This window comes from Lates calcarifer, linkage group LG17 (genome assembly GCF_001640805.2).
Source record: "Lates calcarifer isolate ASB-BC8 linkage group LG17, TLL_Latcal_v3, whole genome shotgun sequence".
NCBI lineage: Eukaryota > Metazoa > Chordata > Actinopteri > Centropomidae > Lates > Lates calcarifer.
This window is the reverse complement of record NC_066849.1, coordinates 12,823,966-12,849,678: the sequence shown is the minus strand read 5'-3', so window position 1 is coordinate 12,849,678 and position 25,713 is coordinate 12,823,966. Positions and strand designations below refer to the sequence as shown.

The 25,713-nt window shown below is 41.5% G+C and overlaps 1 protein-coding gene across 1 annotated transcript in view; it reads left to right on the top strand.

Moving 5' to 3' along the window:
- LOC108881362 (voltage-dependent R-type calcium channel subunit alpha-1E) overlaps positions 1-25,713 on the top strand; it is a 95,069-nt gene that overhangs the window by 50,253 nt on the left and 19,103 nt on the right. Inside the window, 16 exon segments of the mRNA XM_051077268.1 lie at positions 6,844-6,947; positions 7,392-7,550; positions 9,761-9,951; positions 13,278-13,381; positions 14,688-14,803; positions 15,073-15,126; positions 17,716-17,811; positions 17,964-18,173; positions 18,361-18,473; positions 18,705-18,817; positions 19,156-19,287; positions 19,948-20,017; positions 20,204-20,321; positions 21,353-21,420; positions 21,633-21,724; positions 24,697-25,614. Of these exon segments, the coding sequence (XP_050933225.1) occupies positions 6,844-6,947; positions 7,392-7,550; positions 9,761-9,951; positions 13,278-13,381; positions 14,688-14,803; positions 15,073-15,126; positions 17,716-17,811; positions 17,964-18,173; positions 18,361-18,473; positions 18,705-18,817; positions 19,156-19,287; positions 19,948-20,017; positions 20,204-20,321; positions 21,353-21,420; positions 21,633-21,724; positions 24,697-25,614 (2,658 nt within the window).

Here is a 25,713-nt window from a genome sequence, read left to right as displayed (position 1 = left end):
CAACTAGTGCTGAGGTTTGTAAAAAGCTAATGATCATAAGCGACAGACATTAAATGCTGCACAGGGTTTTCTGAGGACACCGTGTTCGTCAGTGCTGAAGCAGCTCCTTGAGCAGCAGTTTCTGTCAGAGTTGTACCTTTGCCAGCGAGCAGTGTGTTGCATTTGGCTTTGATTGTCCACAAGAGACAAAACAGAGCCCCAAGCCAAAATCTATTCACCTTCATTTATATACCAAAAAAGAATTACTTGAACGTATATAAATGATGATGAAATGTATCATGTAAAAATGACATGTAAATGTTTTTTAAATTGGTGTCACACAGAAAAACAACATGTGGAAAAAAAAAATCCTCAGAGTTTTATTTTGAATTTAACCTTGCAAAGATACAGAATATGTCAGGCTGAGATACTGGAGATTATGCACAGGGCATCTGGGATATGTCATTTTGATATAAAGATGCAGCCATGAAACACACATGGAATCTTGGGTTTTAATATTTCACAGTGTAAACATAAAGTTTCAAAAGAAGACGACTTTAACAATCTTAAAGCCGCTTAAGGGCAAACAAAAGGGGCAAAATCTATTGTTAAGGGATTAATTTGTAACGTATGTAAATCATTAATGGATTTTACATTCTCTTAAATCTTAAACTTTTTAATTCAGGAGTGTTCTCTCCCTGCCATTGTTAGTGTTTATTAATACAAATACTGTGTGGAGGCGTTTTGGTTATAACATTATACAACATTCTGATTTTCAGTCATTGGTTTTTCATGCTGTATGTGAACTTTTGTGACCTAGAAAGAGTTGATGTGCCAACAAGTCATCACTGCACTGTACCAAACTATTATCTCTCTCTCTCTCTCTCTCCTTGTCTCTCTATGTCTCTCCCTCTCTCGCTCACTCTTTCTCTCTCTTCCAACAGATGGCTAATAAATCATTTACTCAAATCAATTATTCATTCTTGCCAAAGAGCAAACATTTAGCTAACTGACACATAAACCAATATGCAGGGCTGATACTCAACTGATAATTGATTCACATAGAGCCAGGCCAGTATCTCAGGCTGTTGATATAAAGAGCAGTAACATTTGATCTTGCATAACAACTTCAGGATCTTGTTTGTGAATATAGGGGGGTTTACTGTGTGTGTATGTGTTTGTGTGAGTGTGTTTGAGAGAGAGAGTGTGAGAGGGAGAGGGAGAGAGTAAAAAGGACAGATGAGGGGGGAGTTAAAATGAGAGAGCACACTGTGGGAGGCAGAGAGGCTTATATCAACTAAACCAACCAGAGCAGCACTGTAGGAGTTGCTCCACACAATTCCTTATTCTGTCAAGACAATCCGCTGTACACACACTCACACACACCACCCACCGCACTGTGGGCCACCACAGCAGTTATTTTAATTGATCGTGCTGCAGAATCACAGGTCTTCATAAAGAAGAGAGACGTATGATTTTTTTTTTTCTATTTTTAATCCCCATAGGTAAATGCTGTTGGACTGTTTCCCTCCTTCTAAAGATAAGCAGGACAGGTGTGAACGCTGTGTTACTGACTGCAAGGTGCAAAACTTTGAAGGACAAATGGACCACTCACTGCTTAGCAAGATTATTTGTTTGTGTGTGCCTAAGTGCCTAAACAAACCCAATCAACACTCACTCACACTGTACAACAAATATCACATCTATTATTAAAACTATCATGGATCTGTTTTTTGATAAGGTCATGAGTCACTTGAGCAATTCTGTCTAAATTTAATGCAGTGGACAGGTACACTGTGTTAGTCTTACTACTGCTGTTGTTGTCAGGCATAGAAAAGTTGCTGCCCCGGGGGCAAAAATTCCCTTTCAAATTTATAAACTGCAGAAGGAATTCATATTTACATGTGTTTTACCTGGAAATTCGTGAGAGCCTGTGACTGGCAGATTCAAATTGTATTCACATTTATTATCAGAAAAAACAAAAACAATGTTGTAAAAAAAAACAAAAAAACAACACCACCAGCTGGATAGACAGTTCAGGACAAAAAAAGCTCCAGCCTATGCGCTTATGAGTTGACTTCCAGCTTTATCATCTCACTGTGTGTTTCCTCGTGGTGCCCATGCTGCTGGACTATCTCCCCCCGATGCAATCTGCTGCAAACCATGCTGCTGGATACCTATGCACTGAAACATTTATGACTATATAATGTATGGTGCATTATTCTGTGCTGGGTGGAAAACCTCCCAGAAGTCACAGCTTTCCAGGAACAAGGGTTGGACTCTTCCTCATCCTCCAGCTGAACTTAAGACCTAGAGATCACAGAGTAAACTTTTTGCCATGTCATTCTAGAAACAGCACAGGTTTAATTAATGGTATTGATAACAGCTGCATTTAATTTAGATGAGACAGTTCCGGTAGATGAGACAGTAGCACTGTGCATGTTTGTTCACTGGGACACTTTAAGTTAACTCCACACCCACACAAGTATTTTTCAGTCACCCTAGTTAATTATACCTTTAATCAGTTTGAAGTTGGGTGGAGCTATGCTGGGAATAACATAATGTTATCAAACTCTATGCACCAGTAAGAAAGATAAAGGTATAAGTATAAGTTGTGTGAGTCTGCATTTTCATTTTCAAGTTTGATTTGTCCCAGTGTCTGAGAAACTGAAAAGTACATGATGTATATTTATTTCACAGGAAAAAAGTAAAGAGATCAGAGAACAAAAAAAAAGGAGTAGATATTTCTTGTGATACATCAGAATGATCGTGTGACTCCAGAGCTGTGAACCAGCGGCGTAAATAACACGTGCTGTACAATTAATATTATTACAATAGTCAGGTGTGCTCATGTCATATTAGTTGGCAGCTTGACAGTGACATGGAGCATAAGTCACAACGTTATCAGTATCACGGCGTGACGGTTGTCACGACAGATTTGTCACACAGCAGGAAGCTGTCAGTTCTGCAGGGTATGTCACAGTTATTCACTTATCATGGCTGACAACTCCGACCAGGGCATCAGCTCAGTTCACTGCAGTGTGTTTGTGTCTCGCATTGCCCCTGCAGATACATGCAGGGTGAACAAAGATGTGTGACAGCTCCTAGTGACTAAAAGTGACTTTATTAACTTGTAGATGCAACAGGCACCTGTCAGAAATGTGGGATTAAGTAATGTGTCCATAAAGTGACCACCAGGGATCAATCAATCCATCCCTGTTGACCAGCTCATCTGGATAGATTCTAAACAGACTCTAGTGTGTGAGACCAGGGCACTGTTTCTTTAAGGCGACTCAGAGTTAAGTTGACTATAAAATCCATCTTTTTAAGCTTCTTAACTTTTAACTGTATTCTAACTCCTTTTAAATTGATCTTACATTAACAGCTTCCTCCTACACTCATGGAAAGCTACAGGTTATAATGTAAAAAAAAAAAAAAAACCTGCCAGAAGGAATAGTCTTCATCATCTCTGTTCATGTCATTTCATCTTTCAGTTTCTAATGTCATCATGATGCTCTCTGTGGGTAAAATGCTTTTTAATACCACATGAGTGATTCCATTTAAATTATAAAATAGGCCAAACCTAACGCAAACAACAAACAGATAAATGAATAGTCCTGCAATAGGGAGAAGGGAAACTACAGGGAGTGAGCAAATTGTCTGCCAAATTGTTCTTTTGCGCCAAATCGGCCATGTGTTGTGCTTCCCTCGGCTGATTTATTTCTGCCAGTTTCTGTAGCCAACCTTCACCCTCCTCGTCTCCGTCATGTAGAGGAGTGCCAATGTCCAGACGGCAGCAGCGTGCAGCGTAGCTGTCACAGCGATGATTGTAAAATGCTGTGACAGAGGGAGCTGTAGGTCACTGGATGTTTCAGCAGCATCTTTATATGATTTTATTTTGACTTCATTTGTTGGTGCAAAGAGTTATTTCCTTTCCTTCCAATGGTGTTTTTAATCTAATCTGACTAAGAAGCCTCCTTTTCCCAATCTGTTTAGTTTTGATATATTTCTATTTTCTTTGCTGTAGACTATGTATGTTAACTAGTTATTTCTCTTTTCTTTGAAATATCCTGACTACTACAGCCTGTAAAAAATTATGTAGGTAGTAAGTAAATATTAAAATGTATTTTTGTGTAAGAGAGACTCAAACTAACTGGAAGAGAAGAGGGGAAGCGAGCAGAGAGCCTGGCTTGTCATATTGTAGATTGGCAATCAAACCAGACCAGGGTACTCCTGAGGAGACAATAGAAAATAATAAAAATTCAGCAAGATGGCAGCTCACACTGTAAATTAGGTTATATTTCCACAATGTAATGTAATGTTTACAGTGTGATGTATAGTAAAATGTGGTTTGTTATGTTGTTTGTTCAGTTTAAGCCTTGTATTGTATTTATACAAGTCAGTTTACTGTCATATGAATGTGGCATCTTTTTCAACACTACATGGACTGCTCTTAACAAATGTGCTACACTTTTGGTAAAGTATATGCACATTTACACGACACATAAGAATTTTATCTTTATCTAAATTAGGTTGCATATGTATTTTAATAAAATTACACACCTGTGCTGTGTTTAAAGAACAAAGAACAGCAGCTAACAGAGAGATTTACATTTAATCCTTTTTTATGAAGTCACCCCCGTCTATGTGTATTCAAAGGTACATCCTTTACACACAGCTTCTTTACTTCCTTTAGCTTTAGCAGTTATTGGCACTGTACTATTAGCGTGACAGTGATGCTGACCTTCAGACTGCAGCTCAAAACACAGAGTAGGAAACAGCGGCAAACGATACCTTTTTAGCTGTAGTATCTCTTTTTTTTATCTGTAAGCACGAACTCTTAGAGTCTCTTTTATTACACTTCAGCTTAAACAAGCCTACAAACAAACAAATTTCAAAATGATATTAACCGTGTGACTGACTGCAAAAAAGGGATGGGTTTTGTAACTTTGGTTGGACTTTCAGAGCATCCTTCTCTCTGAAATCACTCTTAACCTCTACAAGCGGTCATTATTGGAAAACGGGGCCCAGGACGTCCACTGAATAACAGCAGACTTAATGAGGAAGCCATTTTTAGACCCTCCATCCCATAGTCTCCATAACAACTAAAGAGCAGCCAGGACTGACTAATGGTCTAAAAAAGATGGAGAGATGGAGGAAGTGGGGGATGAAATGACAGAGGTGGCAGGAGGCAGTGGAGGGAGTGATTGGAGGAAAAGGAGGGAAAAAGGAAAGATGAGGTGGGAAGAAGCAGAGTTGTTGGGACTGGGGTGAAAAGGGGGAGAAAAAAATCCAAAGGGGAATAGTTTGAGGTGCGAGACTCATGAGGATAATTCCATTTCTATATTTGTGTGGATGATGATGAGCTATTTTAGTCCTTCTCCCTCCTCATTCTCTCTCTCTTTCTTTCTCCCTCTCTCTTTTTTTCTCTTAATTAAATCAGGTGACGCTTTGTGTCTCCTAACACTATAGACAGGACTAATTCTCACCACCCTGTCACAGAAATGTAATTGCGTCTGTGTTGCTGTTTTTTCTTTTTTTCCTGAGCTGTGTGACGATCAAGTATGCAATCATTGTAGAGCAAATTACTGCACCTAAAGATGGCTCTTTCACACTGAAGTGTACATACATCACATGTTTACAGAGCTGCAACCCCTTTACACAATCCACACATCAATTACCTCAGAAATTCTTCTATTATATATTGTTGTCTCATGATCAGAGTAAATTAAATCAGTGTAATTATTCAGCATTTGTTGGTTTCACCTGGGCAGAAAAGCAGTGCACTCTCACTCAGGACTGTAAAAGTTGCACTTGTAGAGTAGTGAGAAGTTAAATCTTGTGAAACTACAGAGTTGTGAAATAAAATGCAGTGCCATTCTCTGTTTGGCAAAAACATTTCCCCAAACCTCCTTTTTGCTATTTTTTTCTTTCGTTTTTACCTCACTCCTCTGTCCATGTCTGCCTTTCACTCAGCAGGCATCCAGGTGAAAAGGGAATAAATGTGTGTTAAGGTCAGTGGAAAATGGAAAAACAGAGAAAGAGTCAGAGGTGCAAGTATAATTGGGAAGGGGGTTGAAAAACAGGTGAAGGAGGAGACGAGTGGAGAGAGAGGTTTAGGGATGAAGAGCAACGTATGAAGGTATAAAAAAAGAGAGGAGCGAAGCAGGAGGGCAGACTAATGAGGAAGCAAGGGGGGGTGGGGATCACTAGACACTGCTCCTCTTTTCCTCATCAGTCTGAAGCCGCAGAGGTGTATTTACAGGGTGGGTGGTTGGGGTGGGAGGTTGGTAGAGGAGACAAAACAAGACAAAATAAAAATGGAACTTCTGAAGGACTCTTGCTTTGTGTAGCAGATAAAGGATCGATGTCTTTGTGACATGTGGGTGTGTGTGTGTGTGTGTGTGTGTGTGTGTGTGTTTGTGTCCATGCATGTGTTTGTCCGTGAGCTTCGTGTCTCTCCAGCCTAAGGGGTGTCCTGCCTTCCCTTGATGGAGCTGCTTTCTTTGTTCTCCTCCTAAATAACGGTTGTCACAGCCATCCTCCCACACACACAGGGAAACAGCCAAAAGCCCCAAAAGCATCTTCGTTTTGTTTTCTCTGTTTTCTCTGCCTGCTGCTGGAGACCCTTACACTTCCTCACGCTCCATATCTAAGCACCGCAGCCATCCTCCAACACTGTGTGTGATGGCCTTAGTGTGTTTATGTGTGTGTGAGTCCCCCTTTTTCACACAGCTTAGAAACTGTAAAATTGTGGCATTTACAATATATGAATCTGCAAGATGCTGACAATTGTGCTCCGTCTCTCTGTGTTCTGTTTGTGTGGGTTTGCATATGGACATTTATACGTGTTTACCTCTGTAGGATCCTGGCTGCAGCAGGGGCACATATGAACATCTCAGTGGACCTGAGGACTCTGAGGGCCGTGCGAGTGCTTCGACCCCTCAAACTGGTGTCAGGCATCCCCAGTAAGTAACCACAAATACAATATCAGTTGCTTTTTATGGCAGTAGTGTATGTAATGTTCTCACTTTCCCTTAATGGTGTATAATCATGCAGATAGTTTTGTTTTTCTTTGGCCAGGTTTAGATGTCGGCCTGTGAGATTTCCGCCGCCGCATCAGTACAATAAAACTGAATTGAATGTCGTTTGTGATGCACACACACAAAATTGAAAAACATTACATTAAATATTAGTAGCATTTCTGTCCAGAGATACACATATACTGAAGATAAGATGACCTTACACTAACCACCAATTATTTTATTACTGACATTTCAACTAGACTTTCTCAAGTTCAGTTCAAGTGTCAGATACAGCCTTCACCTCTGTCATGAACAGAGTGTATCACAGGTTTGTCAGAGGTGTGTTTTAGCATTAATTCTGCTGGTCCCTGTGTGCTTTACTTCCAGGTCTGCAGATAGTCTTGAAGTCTATAATGAAGGCCATGGTCCCTCTGCTGCAGATCGGCCTGCTCCTGTTTTTTGCAATCCTCATGTTCGCCATCATTGGCCTGGAGTTTTACAGCGGCAAACTGCACAAAACCTGCAAACCACAGCCTGGAATACTCGGTACAGACACACTCATAGTTTATCTCTATAGTATAGAGGCACACAAAGCACCTACAAGCATATGACATGCAGTATTTGCAGAGTGGTGCTTTTTTATGTCTGTCTGACTACAGGAAAAGCTTTCTGTAGTCTACATATGTACACTACATTACAACACAGCTACATGCACACAGACATTCCCATCCAGTGTTTCACAGGTGTGGAAATGAAGACATAATATTTGTAATGATGAGTCTGTTGAGCATATTTAGACACACATGCACACACTGATGCACACAAGGGATTCACACTACTTCATTCGTGATGGTTTCCAATATGACATCCTGTTATTAGTGTTATTCAGATATTTTTATTCATCTTAGGCCAAGATCTAATTTGAATTGCAATAGAAAACAGGAAATTGTCTCAACATCTCTACCACACACTGATGGCATGGGTGAAACAAAAGAGAGCAATTTGTAGAAAGGAGCTCAAATGGTTGTGAATAATGCATAAATATGAACTGATAAAAGACTCATTTTAGAACTATTTTCAGAGTCACAGAGCATGAAAGCAAAGGGTCAGGACTGAGTTCTTTCTGTCGCTGTTGCTATTGCTCACATCACATGTGTACATGTGGCTTTATGTCGTGTACATTTACGTAGCTTTTTAGATAGCAGCTCTGTTGTCCTAATCACTAACGCATACTCACATTCGTATGCACAATGGCACGCCGGGCTGCACCTGGAGAATTGATCAAACCAAAGCGGCAGTGTTGTCCTGTATAATTAAAACCAACAAATGCCGTCCACCACAATGGCTCATTGTACATTCACAGCTGTCATTAACCTCCAAGCTGTTCCCATCACACTGAAGCTGAATGGACAGTTAGATAACACAGACAGACTGAAGTGAGTATTTTCTCTCAGCGGATGGTCACATCACTGTTTATACAGCTCCTCCACTCTTCCATTGTTTAATGGACAGGTTTTTTTCATAGTCTAGTCTTTAAATCGTTCTCACTTTACATTCTGACGTCTGATTTAATTGAAGATTTGGCCAATAAGGCATCTTTGAAGGTAAGAATTCACTGTCACACAAGGGAATTGTAGCACAACAGTGAAGGACGTCATTGCTCACTGGGTAGATAAATTGGTTTAAACTTTATTAACTTGAGCTAGAAGACCAGAAGACATTAGAACGAATGATTTATACCAGGGATGTCAAACTCAATTTCATCCCGGGCCACATCAGCATTGTGGTTGACCTCAAAGGGCCAGTTTTAACTGTAAAACTGTTGAATGTATCTACTCTTTCATATTACACAATTGCCTCTGCAATCAATTAGTTTTAATAATAACTTAATCAATAACTGGCTTTGAAAGGTAAGTTATCGGGGTTGTGTGGCAGTTGCTTTTTTTCTCTTTTACCCGTCGAACCAAGCCAGTTCTCCCACCACACATGGTAGGCTCGCCATCGGTAATAAGCCCCACCAACTTCTCCCAGGGTAATTTCATTTTACTTAGAGACTTCTCCACCTCACTGAAGATGTTCATTTCCCTTGTCATCCCATGCATGGCGGTCACATCCAAAAGTTCCTCACTGACAGACAAGTCTGCCATCACGCCTCTTAAAAAATGGCTAAATGCGCTGTATCAGTATTGTCAGTGCTTTCGTCAACAGCTATTGAAAAAGCTAGATAACTGCGCACTTCTTCAGACAGATTTTCTGCCAGTTCCTGGACTCTGTTTGTCTCTGGTCAAGGCACTCCTGCTCACGTACATTCAGACAAACCCTATCACTGGCTGAAAAACTGCGGTAGGAAATGGCTGTTATTGAGACACTGCCATCCAGTGACTAGATGCTTTCATTGTACAGGTAACAAAATCAAGATGCATTCACTGTACTTATGTAAAGCGGCATAGGATTGTATTATATGATAATCATAGTCTTTGAAAGCTCTTGCGGGTCACTTTAAGTAAAGTGGTGGACCAGATCTGGCCCACGGGCTTCAAGTTTGACATGTCTGATTTATACTCTCAGATTCTGTGTGAAAATTGTTAAATGCACAATGGCTTTTAAAAAACAGTGATCACCTCACCTACGGTAGTAGCTTTTTGATGCAGGGAACATTGTAATGAATTGAACATGGCTAGTTTGTTGTATTGAACTTTGGTCTCTGTTTGACTTGTAACAGACTGTGTTTTCTATTTACTCCCCTCTCTCTTCAGAAAACGAGACGGTGGACTCCTCTGAGTTTGAGTTCCCCTGTGGCGTGCGTCAGTGTCCAGCCAAATACACCTGCGACAACGTCTGGATCGGCCCTAACGACGGCATCACCCAGTTCGACAACATCCTATTTGCTGTTCTCACTGTCTTCCAGTGCATCACCATGGAGGGATGGACCACTGTACTCTACAATGTAAGACAGCTCACACATGCACATGCACGTGTGCCACTCATAATTTTTTTTTCTGGATTGCTGCAAATTATTGAGGTGCAGCAGTGTTTTGTTACAATTTAGACTCCATTAACCCTAATGAACAGAAGCGGCTGTGTCTCCAGCACAGTGATGGGTGCTGAGTGGATGTCTGCAACCCCTGCAATCCTCGTCTCTCAGGCTGTTTTCCTGTGGATGGAGAACATGGGGAGGGAGGATACTGGGTAGTGATTTTTGTGTTGAAACTGCAGAGTGCTACATCAATTCCTGTTTTCCTCTCAGCTTGCCATTTTTATTCCTTCAACCCTGAGAAATGTATAACCTCAAGCGATTTGCTGCCAGGCCTGAATAAAGATTAGACTGCCCACCTACTAGCTCTGAAATATGCCACATTTCAGTATCTCTTAGAAATGTTATCTAGAAGTAATGACTCTTCAAATGTCTGCCATGTATGAATATGAGTGTGATAAGTAGATTGAAAATGTATTTATAATTTTTTGCTTTAAATGCAAATCTAATTTATATGTAGATGTATTTTCTTTATCAGCAGTGCATCTTCAAAGGCAAATTCAGCAGAAAACGTCCCTCTCTTCTTATATCAATATCTTCCCGAACCATGTCTCTAAAAGGATATTTATTCTTCCATTTCTTCATGTGATATATTGAATAATTTATGTTAAATGTGACCAAGGACGTGTAGTTTTCTCATCCTGCTTGACTGACATCATCAAATCCTCCTGGTCTGTCTCTCAGAGAAGTGACTGATTGCTCCAAAATTGATTCAGAATAAAAGCAAGCTGAGCTAGAAGTGCTGTTGCACTCTGGGACTGACTGACAAGACGAACTGACACAGGTCAAGGAAACTGAAAGCCTTAAAGAGACTTTTCTTGATTTACCATGCATAATTTTGAGGAAAAGTTTTGAAACCCTGCAAAGTTATACAAAAGTAAACAGGGAAACACTGTGCATCATGTCGCATCTCAGAGACGTGTGTTCAAGTAATGAGCATTGAAAACAGTAACAATGTCATTTTCTGTTGTAGAGAAACTGTCAGACAGGGATGAGATGCTGCATCGTGCTTCGTGAGCGTATTTGTCAGAGAGAGGAGCAGACAGGCAGACGCACTCAGACAGTATGTAGACAGAAAGGCAGGCAGTGGCACCATTTGCTAATTTGATGTAGCTGTTGCCTGTATGACCATCCAACAAATCAAGTCCAATCATGTTCACCTCTGCTTGTAGCATAACTGAATTACAAGATCCTGTTCAGACAGGAACACTGTAAAAAATCATGTCATTATAACAAGCCACCAGATTACCATATTGCAAAAAAAAAAAAAAAAGATTCTGGTTTTGTGGGCCTGCACACATTTGATATTTGAAGTCTAAATACACTTTAATAGGAAAACCTGCACATCAGCCAATCATATGTCAGTCAAGAGGTCAGAAGCTTCAGTCAGTGTTTACATAAAACATCAGAATGTGGAAAAATAGATTTCTGAACCTTCTGATCTCTTGATTTTCACACACAAGAGTCTTTAGAATTTACTCAGATTGGTCCGAACACCCTCTGAGCGGCAGTTCTGTGGACAGAAACACCTTGTTGATGAGAGAGGTCAGAGGAGAAAGGTCAGAGTGGTTGGAGCTGACAGAAAGGCTATGGTAACTCAGATAACCACTCCTTTTTACCTGTGGTGACCAGAACAGCATCTCAGAATGCATGACATGTCAAACCTTGAGGTGGATGGATGACAACAGCAGAGAAACATGTTGGTACCACTCCTGTCAGACAAGAACAGAAATCGGAGGCTGCAGTGGGCACAGGTTCACCAAACCTGGACTGTTGAAGACCAGAAAACTCTAGCCTGGTCTGATGAATCTGGATTTGGGGCACACAGATGGTAGGGTCAGAATTTGGCATCAACAGCATTAATCTATTGACCCAGCCTGCCTCGTGTCAACAGTCCAAGCTGGTAGTGGGCAGTGTTTTGTTGGCACACTTTGGGCCCCTTAGTAGTTAGTCATCATGCTACAGCCTATCTGAGGGTTGTTGCTAACCATCATAAAAATTGGACGAGACTGGACACTGTCATTTATTTTTTGGCAAGAAATAAATTGACAGAAAAATATGAAAAAAACAAACTTTGGTGCTGGTATAGCCTCAAATATGACAGAGATGTTTCCAAAAGCTTTTATGACCAATTTGGAAAAAAGAAACACTTTTCCAGGTCCAAAGATACTCTGCAGAGGTTTTGATCAAGCTCGAGCAAGAAAAGAGATGATGAGATAAAAACTGTTCTAACACTTCTTCAAGGCCAAAAATACAGAATGTATGAACAGAACATTTTTAAAGCATGATGTTTTGGTGTAGTTACCAGATAAGAAGGAAAAAGTTGAAAGCTTAGTTATACAGGTTTTTTATGAAGTCAGAGTGATGGACTTTCTACAGGTAACAGTCTAAAGACTTTCATTAGTTGGGGCCAGTTTCAGAGCAAAAAAAGAAGAATATGGAAATAGATTTATTTTTCATTATTCTAAACTTGTATTTGTTATTCTTGTGTCCAGAAATAATGGTTGTCATTAACCAAGATACAGTGGGTGAAAACCAAAAAATAGTCACAGAATTGGAGGTAGAAACACATTAGCCTTGTTCTTTGTTCTAGTTTGTTTTTTATTTTATCTCAGATCATCTTAGTAAAGCAACAATCATCCACACTTGCTCAAACTCACAAACTGCTGTGCCAGGGTGTAATTTGTGGTCAGCTGCCTGCTCTTTTAGTCTTTATTGAGATGGATGAAGGCACATGATTTCCCAGAATGATTGTATTACCGATGAACGAGGGGAGATGGAGGAAAGAGAAGACAAAATACTGCTACTGTGCTGCTGTAATAGGACTGCTGATCATACAGACTCGGTGTGATAATATTTACTGTAGTCAGTTTAATCAGCATTAAATACACTAACGTGCACACCTACAGTACATGTATTAAAATAGCACTTTTTTTGCTGGCATAAACTTGTTTAAATGCACGTAAGAATCCTGGGAAAACACTCATCATGTGTACTTCCTCTGGCCCAGGTGCTTTAAAGTAGAGATGCAATACACTGGTTATCTATTGGCCATATACAGTAGCTGTTCACAGGATACCTCCAACTCTCCTCCACACTCCCTCTGCGAACCTTCAGCAGCCACCGAAACACCTACACTTGTGTATTTCTGTCTTGTATCCCAGTGGCAGCATGAGTCGAGTCTGCTCCAGCCTGACTTGATTTTACTGAGTTTAAAACTTGAGTTTTTGATGTTTCAGACCGACGATGCCTTGGGCCCCAGCTGGAACTGGCTCTACTTCATCCCTCTCATCATCATCGGCTCTTTTTTTGTCCTGAACCTGGTGCTGGGAGTCCTCTCTGGGTAGGTTCACTCTTAAGTTGAAGTTCAATCCAAGTTCAGTTTAAACTCAACAAAGTCTCAGCCTCTGATTGCCAGACAGACTTAAACTGTGTCCCAGTTAAGGGCTGCCTATTTGTGTCTCAGAAATACAGCCTATAGCAAATCCTTGGTGGCACTCATTTTCCATTGCAATCCACTGCACTATGGTCAGTGGTTAAATGGTGCATTCAGGCGGTCCTTGTCAGTTTATGAAGTATAAATCATGCTGTCACATCATATTCACCAGACATTTCAATCAAGGTGGTCATCAGTCACTGCATCACTAAACTACTGTAGAATACAATTAAAGGAACCAAAGCATAAACACCTGTTTAGCTAGCAGCCCATCAAACATGAAAACACAATATATAACTCTCCCCTTGTATGCATTACTTTATTCACTGACTTGGCTGTATATAAAGAATTATAAAACAACCTCAGACACCACCATGGTAAAGGCAATAAAGCACAGTGCACTAAAGACACTCTGATCACTTTCTGTCTGTCTTTTTTAGTAGCCTGTACATGTTGTATACCACTGCCTGAGGCATTAAAGCATTTTTTTGGCCATTTTATGGCAACTTATGGTTGGTGCACTTTAAATTTTTGACTGTATGACCTGATAGAGGACTGCTTATCCTTGTGCTCTTAACTTCATGGTAAAGAGGCTTAAGAGCAGGTTCAACCAAACTGGACTGGTTTCACCATTTGTTTTGGTTTCTGTGTAGATATCTGAATCTTTTGTAGAGTGGGCACAACTTTAACCTCGATCTTCAGGCCTTTCAAGGGCTACACCAATAGGCCACATCACTTCAAAGGAGGCATCCTGGGAAATGGGCGACAGGTTATACAGTCAGCTGGTTTTATACTCCTGTCAAATTGGGATCTGGCAAGCTAGTCTGTAAGCCAGACAACACACTGTAAGTGGCGTTTTCACTTAGTGGTAGAGTGGATGGCACAGAAGCTGTTGCCAAGCCAAACTGTGTTGTTTTAGCACATGGCGTCAAAGTCTACACAAGTTAATTAGTTTTACAAAAAGGTTAATGGGGGATCCATTGTCATTATCTCTACGGCGAAAGAGGAAAGACCCTCTTTGCTCTCCTCTCCTCTCTCCTCTCCCCTCCTCTCTTCTTGTGGTTCAGTGAACAATGAGAGGAGTTTGGTTGCAGACAACAATAGCTTTTCCCCCGGTGATTGTCTCCAAGAGGAATTATTTATCCCCGACCATAAATCCCTGTACCCTCAAAGAGTAAATAAATGATTCTGTGGTTTGGTTTTGTTTCTGCAGGGAGTTTGCCAAAGAGAGAGAGAGGGTGGAAAACCGAAGGGCCTTCATGAAACTGAGACGCCAACAGCAGATTGAGAGAGAGCTCAACGGCTACCGGGCTTGGATCGACAGAGCAGGTGGCTTTAGTCCCAGTCACGGCTTAGGGAGACCTAGTAATTTGGCTCTTGATGAGAAAAGGGAAATCGATATTTCTCTTAAAGATTTAAGACTAATCCTGTCAATTGTGGAACATAGGACTATCTGATGCAACCTGCTGTCTGTCAGCTGTTTGTTGTGCCACAATTGAGCTACAGATATAGTTACTAAAGATGCAGTATATCTCTTTCCGTCTGAGCCTGTCATCTGCTGCTCATTTCTGATCAAACTTTGACTTTTTGCTTCCCAGAGGAGGTGATGCTTGCTGAGGAGAATAAGAATTCAGGACCTTCTGCCCTCGATGGTAAGAAACTTTTGTCTTTCCTGGTTTCATTGTGCACATTGTCTTTTTGCTACCCTCACATTGCTTTACATTCTGTCTCAATTTTAAGCTGGCAAATGTGCTTTTTAAAGGCTATTCAGGCTTATGCTGTTACAGTATGTGTTGCTTATTTGTCTGTGATTTTATGGTCGACAGAACTAGGAAGAAAAACTCTTTTCAGTGATGCTGAATTGCATTTCCATCTGGTTGATCATTTTGAGCCATGCTAGTGACATGGGATGGTAATGTCAGTTGGTCAGTCAGTCGATTAAATTTTGTACATTTATGGTTCCCAGCGGATGTGTCCCAATGACTTTGGAGATCCTGATTTTCCTTTTGTGCCACCAGGAGGTTCACATTTGTGTCTATTGGATGAATTACTATGAAATTTTGAACAGTCACTAGCAGAATGAATCCTAATAACTTCATGGTGACTTTTCATCTAACACCACCATCAAGTCAAATTTTCATTTTATGACCAAAGTAATGCCATTTCTGTCAGCCTCAGTTGCACTCTGTGTTCAGAAACAAGAAGCTAGAGTTAGCATGCTAGCACACAAAATAAAGGTGATGAACATTAGGGTTAGCGTTGTCATTGTGACTGTATTAGCATGCTGATATTAGCATGTAGCTCAAAAGCATCTCAAAGCACCTCTATTCCTATGTATAGTCACAACTTTGATAATCTCCTGACTTTAGCTCCATCATCAGGTCAGAATTATACAATAATACACTGGTTTATGACCAAATACCTGCAAACTAATCTACTAATTTAGCAAATGTTAACAGGCTAAACTGAAATGGACGTCATAAATCCTGTTGTCATTGTGAGCATGTTAGCGTGCTGATGTTAGCATTTAGCCCAAAGCATCGTTATGCTTATAAGTAAAACCTAACAGAGCCATTAGCATGGTTGTAGACTCTTGGCCTCTTAAAATTTCACTACTGAGCAGGAAAAGATTGAAAACAAACTGCTTAATTCCTATTGCAAAATACTCAGTACAATATATCAATTTAGGATTTCAGCTGCCCAGAGTTTGTTGCTGACATAGTGCACTTAAACTCTACAACTCTCAATGCCACGTAGAGAGCATTAGCACTGATAGCGCTAACCCTGCCACTAGATTCGCTGCCTCACAGACAGCTAAGTACCTGCTCTGACCCTCTCAACTCTACTGTGACCTTTCCTCCTCGCTAAACCAGCAGGGCTTTTATTAAATGTTGATTGATTGGCAGCTCTCAGGAGGCTCCCAGAGTGGAGTACAGGTGGTGCCTATGGTGAGAACCGTCCTCTGTTCTGCTTTCTCCCTCACCAACTTCACACCCCATTTGTCACACAAACACACTGCCACTCAGTTGCACACATACAAACACTTGAGCATAGAAAAAGGACAGCAAATCCTTGTTTAGGTATGTTTCCAGTTCAATATGTTTCTGTCACTTGAAATGCAAAGACACGTGTACAAGGTAAAAATTAATTAGATGATGGAAATATGTAGTAAATACAGACAGTGGCTCCAGCTGTTGTGATGGAAATAAATGCAGAAGCCCTGATAGCTTTGACTAAAAAGAGAGGTGGCGCACTGCGGTTGCCGTAGCAACCTCTGGTCTGAAAAGGCAGTAGCATGCATGTGCTTGTTGTATATGTAATTTGTGTGTGTATGTGTGTGTGTGTGTGTGTGTTGACAGGACTCAGTGTTCCTGCCTTTAGCAAACACTTGTGTGTGTGTGTGGCAGCAATATTTTTGTGTATCTGTGTGTGTGTGTGTGTGTGTGTGTGTGTGTGTTAGTGTGTTTGATCAGTGGCTTATTAAAAAAGTCCTCCAGCAAATATTGACTGCAAGGAGATTCAGAAATCACAAGGTAGCAGGAAGGCGTGAGTGGGATAGGTTGAAAGGTAATCATAAACACATCCGTCAGCGAAAAGGTCAAAACACACTCATCACACTCACCTCGGCATGTGCGCACTGCACGGCGTGTCCCCTGACAGCTGTATGGCAGTACTTGTACACGGCTCAAATATAAAGAGATGCATGGACCGTCAAATCGCCTCAGAGCATGGTTTGCCATGATACAGATCGTGAGTAAAAATAGCAGTAGAGGGTTTGCATTAAGCTGTTTGGATCATTACACTAACATCAAATGATCATTTTTATCTCATTCAACTGCAGCATTAATGAGCTCAACTCTCCCTTTCAGCTAAAACGTCACAGGCATGAGCTTGTCATGAAGAGGGTCTTCATTGCTGTCATTATCTTTTCACTGCATTATCAGATTCCACACTTGCATTTTGCCTGAGTCTACCTATGATTGTCTTTAAAATGTAAGGGTGGTCATACAAAGTGCAGCTTTTGGGGCCGTGTTGACATACAACCACCAAAATCTATTCAGTGATTGATTAAGGCAAAAATGCTAAGCATTTGAACAGTGTCACTCAGTCATGTTGCCCAAAATTTGGCCTTGTGTCACTGCCCTCACAGTATGTCCCCTCTAACTTCACAGAATGTGTTAATGATACCGTGTGAGCAGCATGTTCTGGGACTTTTTATGTTCATCGTGCTTTGTCCGCAGTGTTGAAGAGAGCCACCACCATCAAGAGGAGAGGCATGGATGTGGGGCGTCGAGGGCAACCAGGGGAGGAACAATATGGTGACATCGCCTCTGTGGGTGAGTGCGAGTCTGGACAGGCTCATAAATATGTGCATAAAGTTTAAGTGCGTATTTGACGGTGTTTGTAGTACAGTTCAAGATGTGGGAACATGTTGTACAAGTGCTGTTAGACCACAGCTTCTGTTCCCTCCCTCCCCTCCCCCCAAAAGGCATCCCTATGCCCAGAGCAAGTATCAGGAGTGCCAAGCGAGGTCCTACAGCCTATTTTCGCCGGAAAGAGCGTCTCCTGCGCATCTCCATCCGCCGCGTGGTGAAGACACACACCTTCTACTGGACTGTGCTCGGCCTAGTGGCCCTCAACACGCTCTGTGTGGCCATTGTTCACCATAACCAGCCCCTCTGGCTGTCCAACTTCCTCTGTGAGTCACTTTTAATTTAAATTGCAGCCTGAAATATAAAAAGTGCTCAGACAGCTGTTACGCCTTCTTTTTTGTTACGTCTGTTAACAGCTGTCAAATGACTCTGAAAAATCATTGCTTTATCAAGTAATTGCAGTCGTCTATGTATGTATGAAAATGTTAATTCCCGTTTTTGTTTCTGTTCCAGACTATGCAGAGTTCCTATTCCTCGCTCTGTTTCTGACTGAGATGTTCCTGAAGATGTACAGCTTGGGACCACGCCTCTACTTCCACTCCTCCTTTAACTGCTTCGACTGCAGCGTCAGTACTCCGTCTCCCTCCTCTATATATATTTTTTCTCCCAAAATTCAACTGCTTGTGTTGTGAATTTATGCAGCGTCAGCCTCCTCTGTCAGTCTCTGTTACATCATTGTTGTCTCGCTTTCTTTCTCTCCTCTCTGTCACCTTGTCACAATAACAGATAAACCGATATTGGTTTGTTATTGTGTGTTGTGATTAAAGCTGTCGTTCTGAATGTATACATCTCTTTAGGTCATTGTTGGCAGCATCTTTGAAGTGCTGTGGGGTTTCTTCAGGCCTGGCACTTCCTTTGGCATCAGTGTCCTGCGTGCTCTCCGTCTGCTGAGGATCTTCAAGATCACCAAGTCAGTCTCTTTGCTCACTCTTTGCCATCTGTTGAAATGTTTACTAGGAACATTTCAGTGTTGACAGAAAGCAGTTTTAGTTTCAAAAACCAGAAAGGATACTGGCTATTTATCCACTCAGAAATATTTACCAAGCAAACAACCAAGTGCACCAAAGACTAGCAGGATCCTAAATATACTGTATAACTACACACCCACGACATTCATAATGCTCATAAGAAAAAAGTGAGACACAAGAAGTCCCCCACTTTTACTTCTAGTGCTGGGGTTCAAAGTATAGATCGCAGATGACACTATCGGTATCTTTTTTCCACTAACATTGCATTTTGTGATTATAGGTACTGGGCGTCTCTGAGAAACCTGGTTGTCTCTCTGATGAACTCCATGAAGTCCATCATCTCCCTAATTTTCCTCCTCTTCCTCTTCATCGTTGTCTTCGCGCTCCTCGGCATGCAGCTCTTCGGTGGCAGGTAACAACAAAAAGTCAATCATCTGAGTAAAATACTAATGCTTATGCTGTAGCTCTGTGCATCACAACTTATGAGTTCATAAAGAAACTGAGTGAAGCAAGGAGCTAGCCAGGCAGAGGAACGAATCTAATCAATCTGGCTGAAAATAGCGATTGTTTTTCTCTCCCAACTCAGCTCGGAAGACATTTCCTATGGTTCCAGTAAATACACAGTAGTAGTAGATGCCGTGGTTCAGTAAATTCCTCTTTATTGAGTACACACAGTTGAGAAGAGAATAGATTGTCTTGTGGTTCACAGTTGTTTTCATTATACCGAGAGACAGCGTGAGCTCGGTAGAGATTTAAGACCCTTGTGCCTTTGTCACACACCCAGCTATTGTTGCTTGGTTTTCCGTCAAGTCGAAGGCCGTTTCCTGTGACCTGTCACTTCAATAAAGGCTGGCTGGGTTAGACAACCATGGCCTTGTGTATGAACTGGCCTCGAGAATACAGACACACACACACACACACACACACACACACAAAAATCCAGCTCTATCAGCCAGCTAGTCGGAGGAGAGGAGGATTGATTTTTCTCTGACTGAAAAAATAAAATAAATACTTGACTCAGCTCTGCTTTTTAAAGACCATACTGTACGTACGTGTCCCATCTTTTTCACAGGTTCATCTTTGAAGACTACACCCCAACAAACTTTGACACCTTCCCTGCAGCCATCATGACCGTCTTTCAGGTCTGGAAATAAACCCTGAGAATTTACTGCTCTCGGCTCCACACACCTTCATTACAGTGAATCACAATGTGCCAGACATTTTCATTTTTTGTGTAACAACATGTTAGCAAATGTGTAAGCTCAACAGTGATGCTCAGAATAGTTTTGTGGACGATATTCTGTGTGGTTGTGGGTGTGTTTTCTCAGATCCTGACCGGAGAGGACTGGAACGAGGTCATGTACAATGGTATTCGATCTCAAGGAGGAGTGAAGTCCGGCATGTGGTCCTCCATCTACTTTATTGTGCTCACATTGTTTGGAAACTGTATCCTTCATCACTCTTCTTTCCTTCAAAATGCCACAGTTAGATTATCTAGTATCAAGTATTTAGTAAATGTTTTTGCAACTTTTACTTAACACTTGTTTTAATACTCCTAATGCTGATTTATCACAAGGGTTTTTATGGTCAGAAAACTATTACTTTATTACTACATTATTATTACAAACGTTTCCCATATTCCCATATTTTCCAAGTATTTAAGACTGAAGTTCCCATAAGGACTATCCTTACACTGTCCTAAAAAAAAGCTGGTATTTAGCTGTAAATTAAAAGGATACTTCAAAGAAAGGATTACATTAATTTATATGTATGTCATAATGATATGGGGAAAGTGTTATTTGCTGCAGTTATAAACTACCCACTCATTATTTTCACATTTTTTGAAAATGAGGAAATTATGTAGAAGGAAAGTAAAAAAAAAAAAAAAAAAGTTCATAAGCAGATGTTGCTATCTATCAGAGTTTCCTAGAAAAGAGCAACAACCCTAACCACTTTCTCTTAGAGATTATACACGATATAGCTAACAGCTATTTGGATTATGACAAGATGTAGAAATATCGAACTGTAAAACAAAATCACTAGAAAAACTGACGCAAGATCTATATTATTCACCATCTGATCAGAATTTCTAGTTAACATTTTAGCAAAAACCTGCCTGTGTGTGTATCCTGTAGTTGTCATGTTGCTGGATACTTGAATTTAATCCCATCTCTCTGTTATCTTTTAGCCCAGGTTTTATCTGCCAACTCCAGAGAAAAGTATCTGGGTCTCTTGGCTTGCTCACTTCACCAGCCCTTTCACACTGAACAGGTTGCATAGCTTACAGTCTGCTTGTGTGAGGTGGTGAGCTAAATCTGGCTGCCTGTGAACTGATTTTATATTTGGATGGCATCATACAGACCAGCTGAGGTGCAGAGGTTCAGACTGGGTTGTTGATCATCAGTGGAATTTCCAGTACTAGTACAATTATCTCCTAACACAATGTCAGTGTCAGTCCTTAACACAGGTGTGACCAGACACTCTGCTTAATGTCTTCTTAGCCATTGCTGTGGATAATCTTGCCAATGCACAAGAACTTACCAAGGTAATAAAAAAAGTGAATACCAAAAAAGATATAAGTGAAAGAACAAGGCTGATCTTATCTGCTTTTATTCCTGTAAGAATCTGCTCCTTAATAATCTCTCCACTCTGTCATGTCCAGTTCCTGTTCTTTCCTCCTTTTCACTTTAATCCTGTTTAATTATTTAAACTCGCAGATGCTACAGTTGTTCAGCCGCCTTTTCCTCTTTTGATCAGGATGAAGAGGAAGCAGAGGCGGCGTTCAACCAGAAGCACGCTCTTCAGAAGGCGAAGGAGGTCGGACCGTTGTCCTCCTTCATGTCTTCAGAGTAAGTGCTGTGTGCAACTGCTCTCCCTGCCTGACCTCCTCTCCGCTCCTCTCCTCCCTCTGTCCCCCACCCTCTTCCTCTCCCTTCCTTCCTCCAGGGAGTGTCTATATAGGACTAACCCACAGTGCCAACACTTTGCACAAGTTGCCTTAGCCTCCAGCAAATGGCGAGTCTAGCATTTGGTGTAGTAGATTTGGCTTACTAATAATACAGAGCAGTTCTAGAGGGTCATCAATACAGAGCCTCGAGTTACGCTGCTGTGTAAGTGTTGGCTTGTGATAAATGTCACTTGGAGCCTGTTTAGACAATCAGTATTTGGTGCTGTCCCACTAGAGACTTATTGATACGTCTTTACTGAAAGGTCTACTATCTAACTATCGCCTGCTCCCAGCACTGTAATTTTCTCCAAATTGAAGACTATGTCTCCATGGTTACTGGTTCCACACCAGGGTGGGAGGTGCTTATGTTGTTGTCATGGAGACAGGGTGTCCAAATTAACATGGCGTTGTCCATTACAGTAATGTACTTCTGTACTCAGCGAAGCGGATGTCATGGCTAGGAGAATGTGTGAAATAAAGTGTGTGCAGGCTTTGTTCTAATGAAGTGCTCTCACTTGTGGACAGTTTGATTCATAAAAGTAATGTGACCTTGTTTTCTCAATGCCCAGGTTTCCTGTTTTTTCAGAATAGATTGTTTTCCTTTTTTTTTTGATTGCACAGTGCCTTGTCATAGGTAGTGGACGTGCATGTGCATGCACAAGAGTGGGGACCTCTGGCTCAGTATGCACGCTGTGTATTGAGAAACAAGCAGTTTGTTGCATGGGCATGTGGAAGATTTGACAAGATAACATTTTATTAATATAACATTACATGTACCTTCTCCCCTCTTGCTTTCTGTCCTTCTTTCTTTCTTTCTTTCTTTCTGTCTTGAGGCCTTGCCATTTTCATAAAACGTACCCAACAGAAATGAAATTAGAGCAAACCAGAAGGAAAACTAGAAATGTGCGTTAGTGTCAGTTGAGCCAGCTGAGGGTCAGGCCCTTGTCAGAGCCCATAGAGAGGAGTGGAATACCACGGGGTCGTCCAGGCAGGCATCTGTATTCAGAGAGGACACTCTGAACTTTAAGGGTTTCTGGTCTCAACTCTGATGTCAGCTGTGAAACCCCGGCAGTACCTGCCCCCGCTGACCTTGAAGAAACTTGCATGACAGCATTTGCTCAATAAAAAAAGAAAAGAAAAGAGAGAGATGCAGCATGTTGGAGGCTGATGATAATTTCACCTTGGGAACGCATGTGTCTGGTCAGCATGATCAAAGGAAGAAAAACGAAAATTACACACATCCACACTCACTGAGAATGCTACAATACAACAAATAACACTGGGACTATTGTAATATTTGGATAGTGTTTTCAGTGTGTGTACAGTTTTTCTTCCACTGTGAAGTCTGTAATTTCCTCACCCAAATGGTCTTGAGTATTCTGAATATTTCAACCTAATATTTTGAAGCTCCGCACACGAATTTCCTCATTTAGCTCCAATAGCATGTCCTAAAAGAATGCAAATGTGTGAGTGCTCTGAGGTGGCGGTGGTGTTCAGAGCTGCATCCCAATGTGGTGGTTATTGTTCAAAGGGTATTTCAATATGTACTCTTTCCCTGTGTTTGCTGATGGAGCCCATCTCTGTGTTCTCTACCTGTGCCCATGCTGTAGCTCAGACTGTCTAACATCTACTTAAAATGTCTTCTTATAAATGTTGCGCTTACTGTTGATGTTTATGAATGTTGTTTAATTGTTTCTAATACTGCCACCATCTTGTTTGTCAATGTGCCGCTTGGCTCCGACGGAGACACACACCAAAGCATCAAGAGTTCAGCCAGTTTTTAAACCTCCAATTTAATCCTATATTCATTAGAAGCATTTAAAGAAGGGATGTGTGCAATAGAAATAATTCTGCTGCAAACGGAGCGAATGATGTAGCAGTCAAATATGAAATTAATAATTCATCTGTGCGTCTAGTCTTCTAAAAGAGCAGCTTTACCCTAAAGCAATGAATAACAAATTCAGAACAGCTGGTAAATGCCATTAACAGTCTACATATTTGTTGTCATTACTTTGGTCTTTTTGTGAAAGGCCGGCTTTTTATCTTTGAGGATCATTTGCTGTGTGTCTCCTGGCCTGTTTTGTCCCTGCTCACAAAAGCACTAATGTCTTGTTTTCAACCAATCGCTCATTGATAACACGGACCACACAAGAGTCCACGCTCCAGTAAGTAACACTGTCTGTTCAGCTCTCTGAATCTCTCACTAACGCCTGCCTGATTTTCTTAAATGGGTAAATGTCCCAGACTCATCCTGTTTAGTATTCTGTCCGTGCTCTGTCCTGTATCTCCAAACTCTTCCAACCTTATTTGTTTCCACTTTTGTTTTTTTGTTTTTTTTGTTTTGTTTTGTTTTTTTGATATCTATTCCACTGATTTCATTCTGCATCTTACTCTTTTTGTCATTCAAGTCACACAACAACACCTGGCTTGGTTAATTTATCACCTAAACATCGTCATTGATCCAGTAAATTGCTTCATGTTGAAATGAAATTGCTCTTTGTTTTTGATAAACCACTCAAACATCAGACCAAAGCACTTGCTATGTACTGTGATATTAATTTTTTGGTACAAATGTTTTTTATTGCTAATTTACATAAAACTGACTCACTTTGTGTTGCATTAAAGAAAAAAAGAAACCTAGAAAGTCCATGAACGCTCATTTGGAACTTCTGTTTGTGTTTTGACTCAAATTTGCATTTGGTGAATACACAGCATGCAAACAAAATCATTTCAAACCTGGATCAATAAATAACAATACAAGCTAAAATGAAAATAACTGAAACCAAATGTAAATCTACTGTATGTGAGATGTGGCACTGTATATAATAAACTGCTCCTACATATTGACATTTTGTCTTCTCTTTCTCTTCTCAGGGGAAGCCGTAGGAGGCGGCCCTACCTGTACAGGAAAAGAGCCATCCACCGCAGCCGGCCTACCTACTCCTGCTCCCTGGAGGAGGCGCAGGGCAGCGTCAGGGAGGGCCGCCCACCCCCACCACTCAACCCCTCTAACTCTTTCATGTCCAGGAGAGAGAGGAGAAAGAGGATGACCATGTCCGTGTGGGAGCAGAGGACCAGCCAGCTGCGGAGACACCGCCAGATGTCAAGCCGGGAGATCCTGTTCAGCACCCCGAGTGAGGAGAAGGACGGGCCTCCTGCTTCAGCCCAGGGCCAGCACGGACGTCCGCTGTCGCTTCACCGCAAGGCCATGCAGCACACGCCGTCCGGGAGTGTAAAGTGCCTGACGGACCCCTTAGCCTCCCCAGCCAAGAGCCAGGCTTCATGTTCTATGGATATTCCTCTGAGCGCTGCCCTCTCTGGTGACATACCTGAACCTCCGATGTCAGTGCCAGAGTCACTGGATCCCACGGACATGTCTCTTCCTGATGCGTCTGTGTGTATGACCATACCAGAGCCTCCTGAATCGGAACCCATCTCCGAGTGTAGAAAACTAGGTGTCAGTCAGAGTCACAACACCATCAGTGAGCGCCGGAGCCCCAGATTGAACGGTGATCGCCAACACAGGGCAGTGAAGAAGTTCAGACCGCCAGATAATGTTGACACACTGACTCCTGAGATGGGAGGTCTTGGTGGTGGGATCAGGGGCAGGAGGTCGCCGCATCACTGTGACCATCAGAGCGGTGCCAGGAGTCAGGGGTCGTCTCCCGGGAACGGAAGCCGCTTGGCAAGTCGCTCGGTCAGCAGAGAGAGGAAGAGAAACCCAGGGAGTGCAGAGGAGAGGGAAGCAGAGACCAAAGAGGAGGAGGAGCTGTCAAAATCCGAGGAGAGCAGGTGAGACAGCGGAAAGGTTTGTTTGGCAGCATGTTTCATGTTTGATAAACAGGTCACATTAAAGTCAAGAGAGACAGAAATTATTTGGGGAAGAGAAGG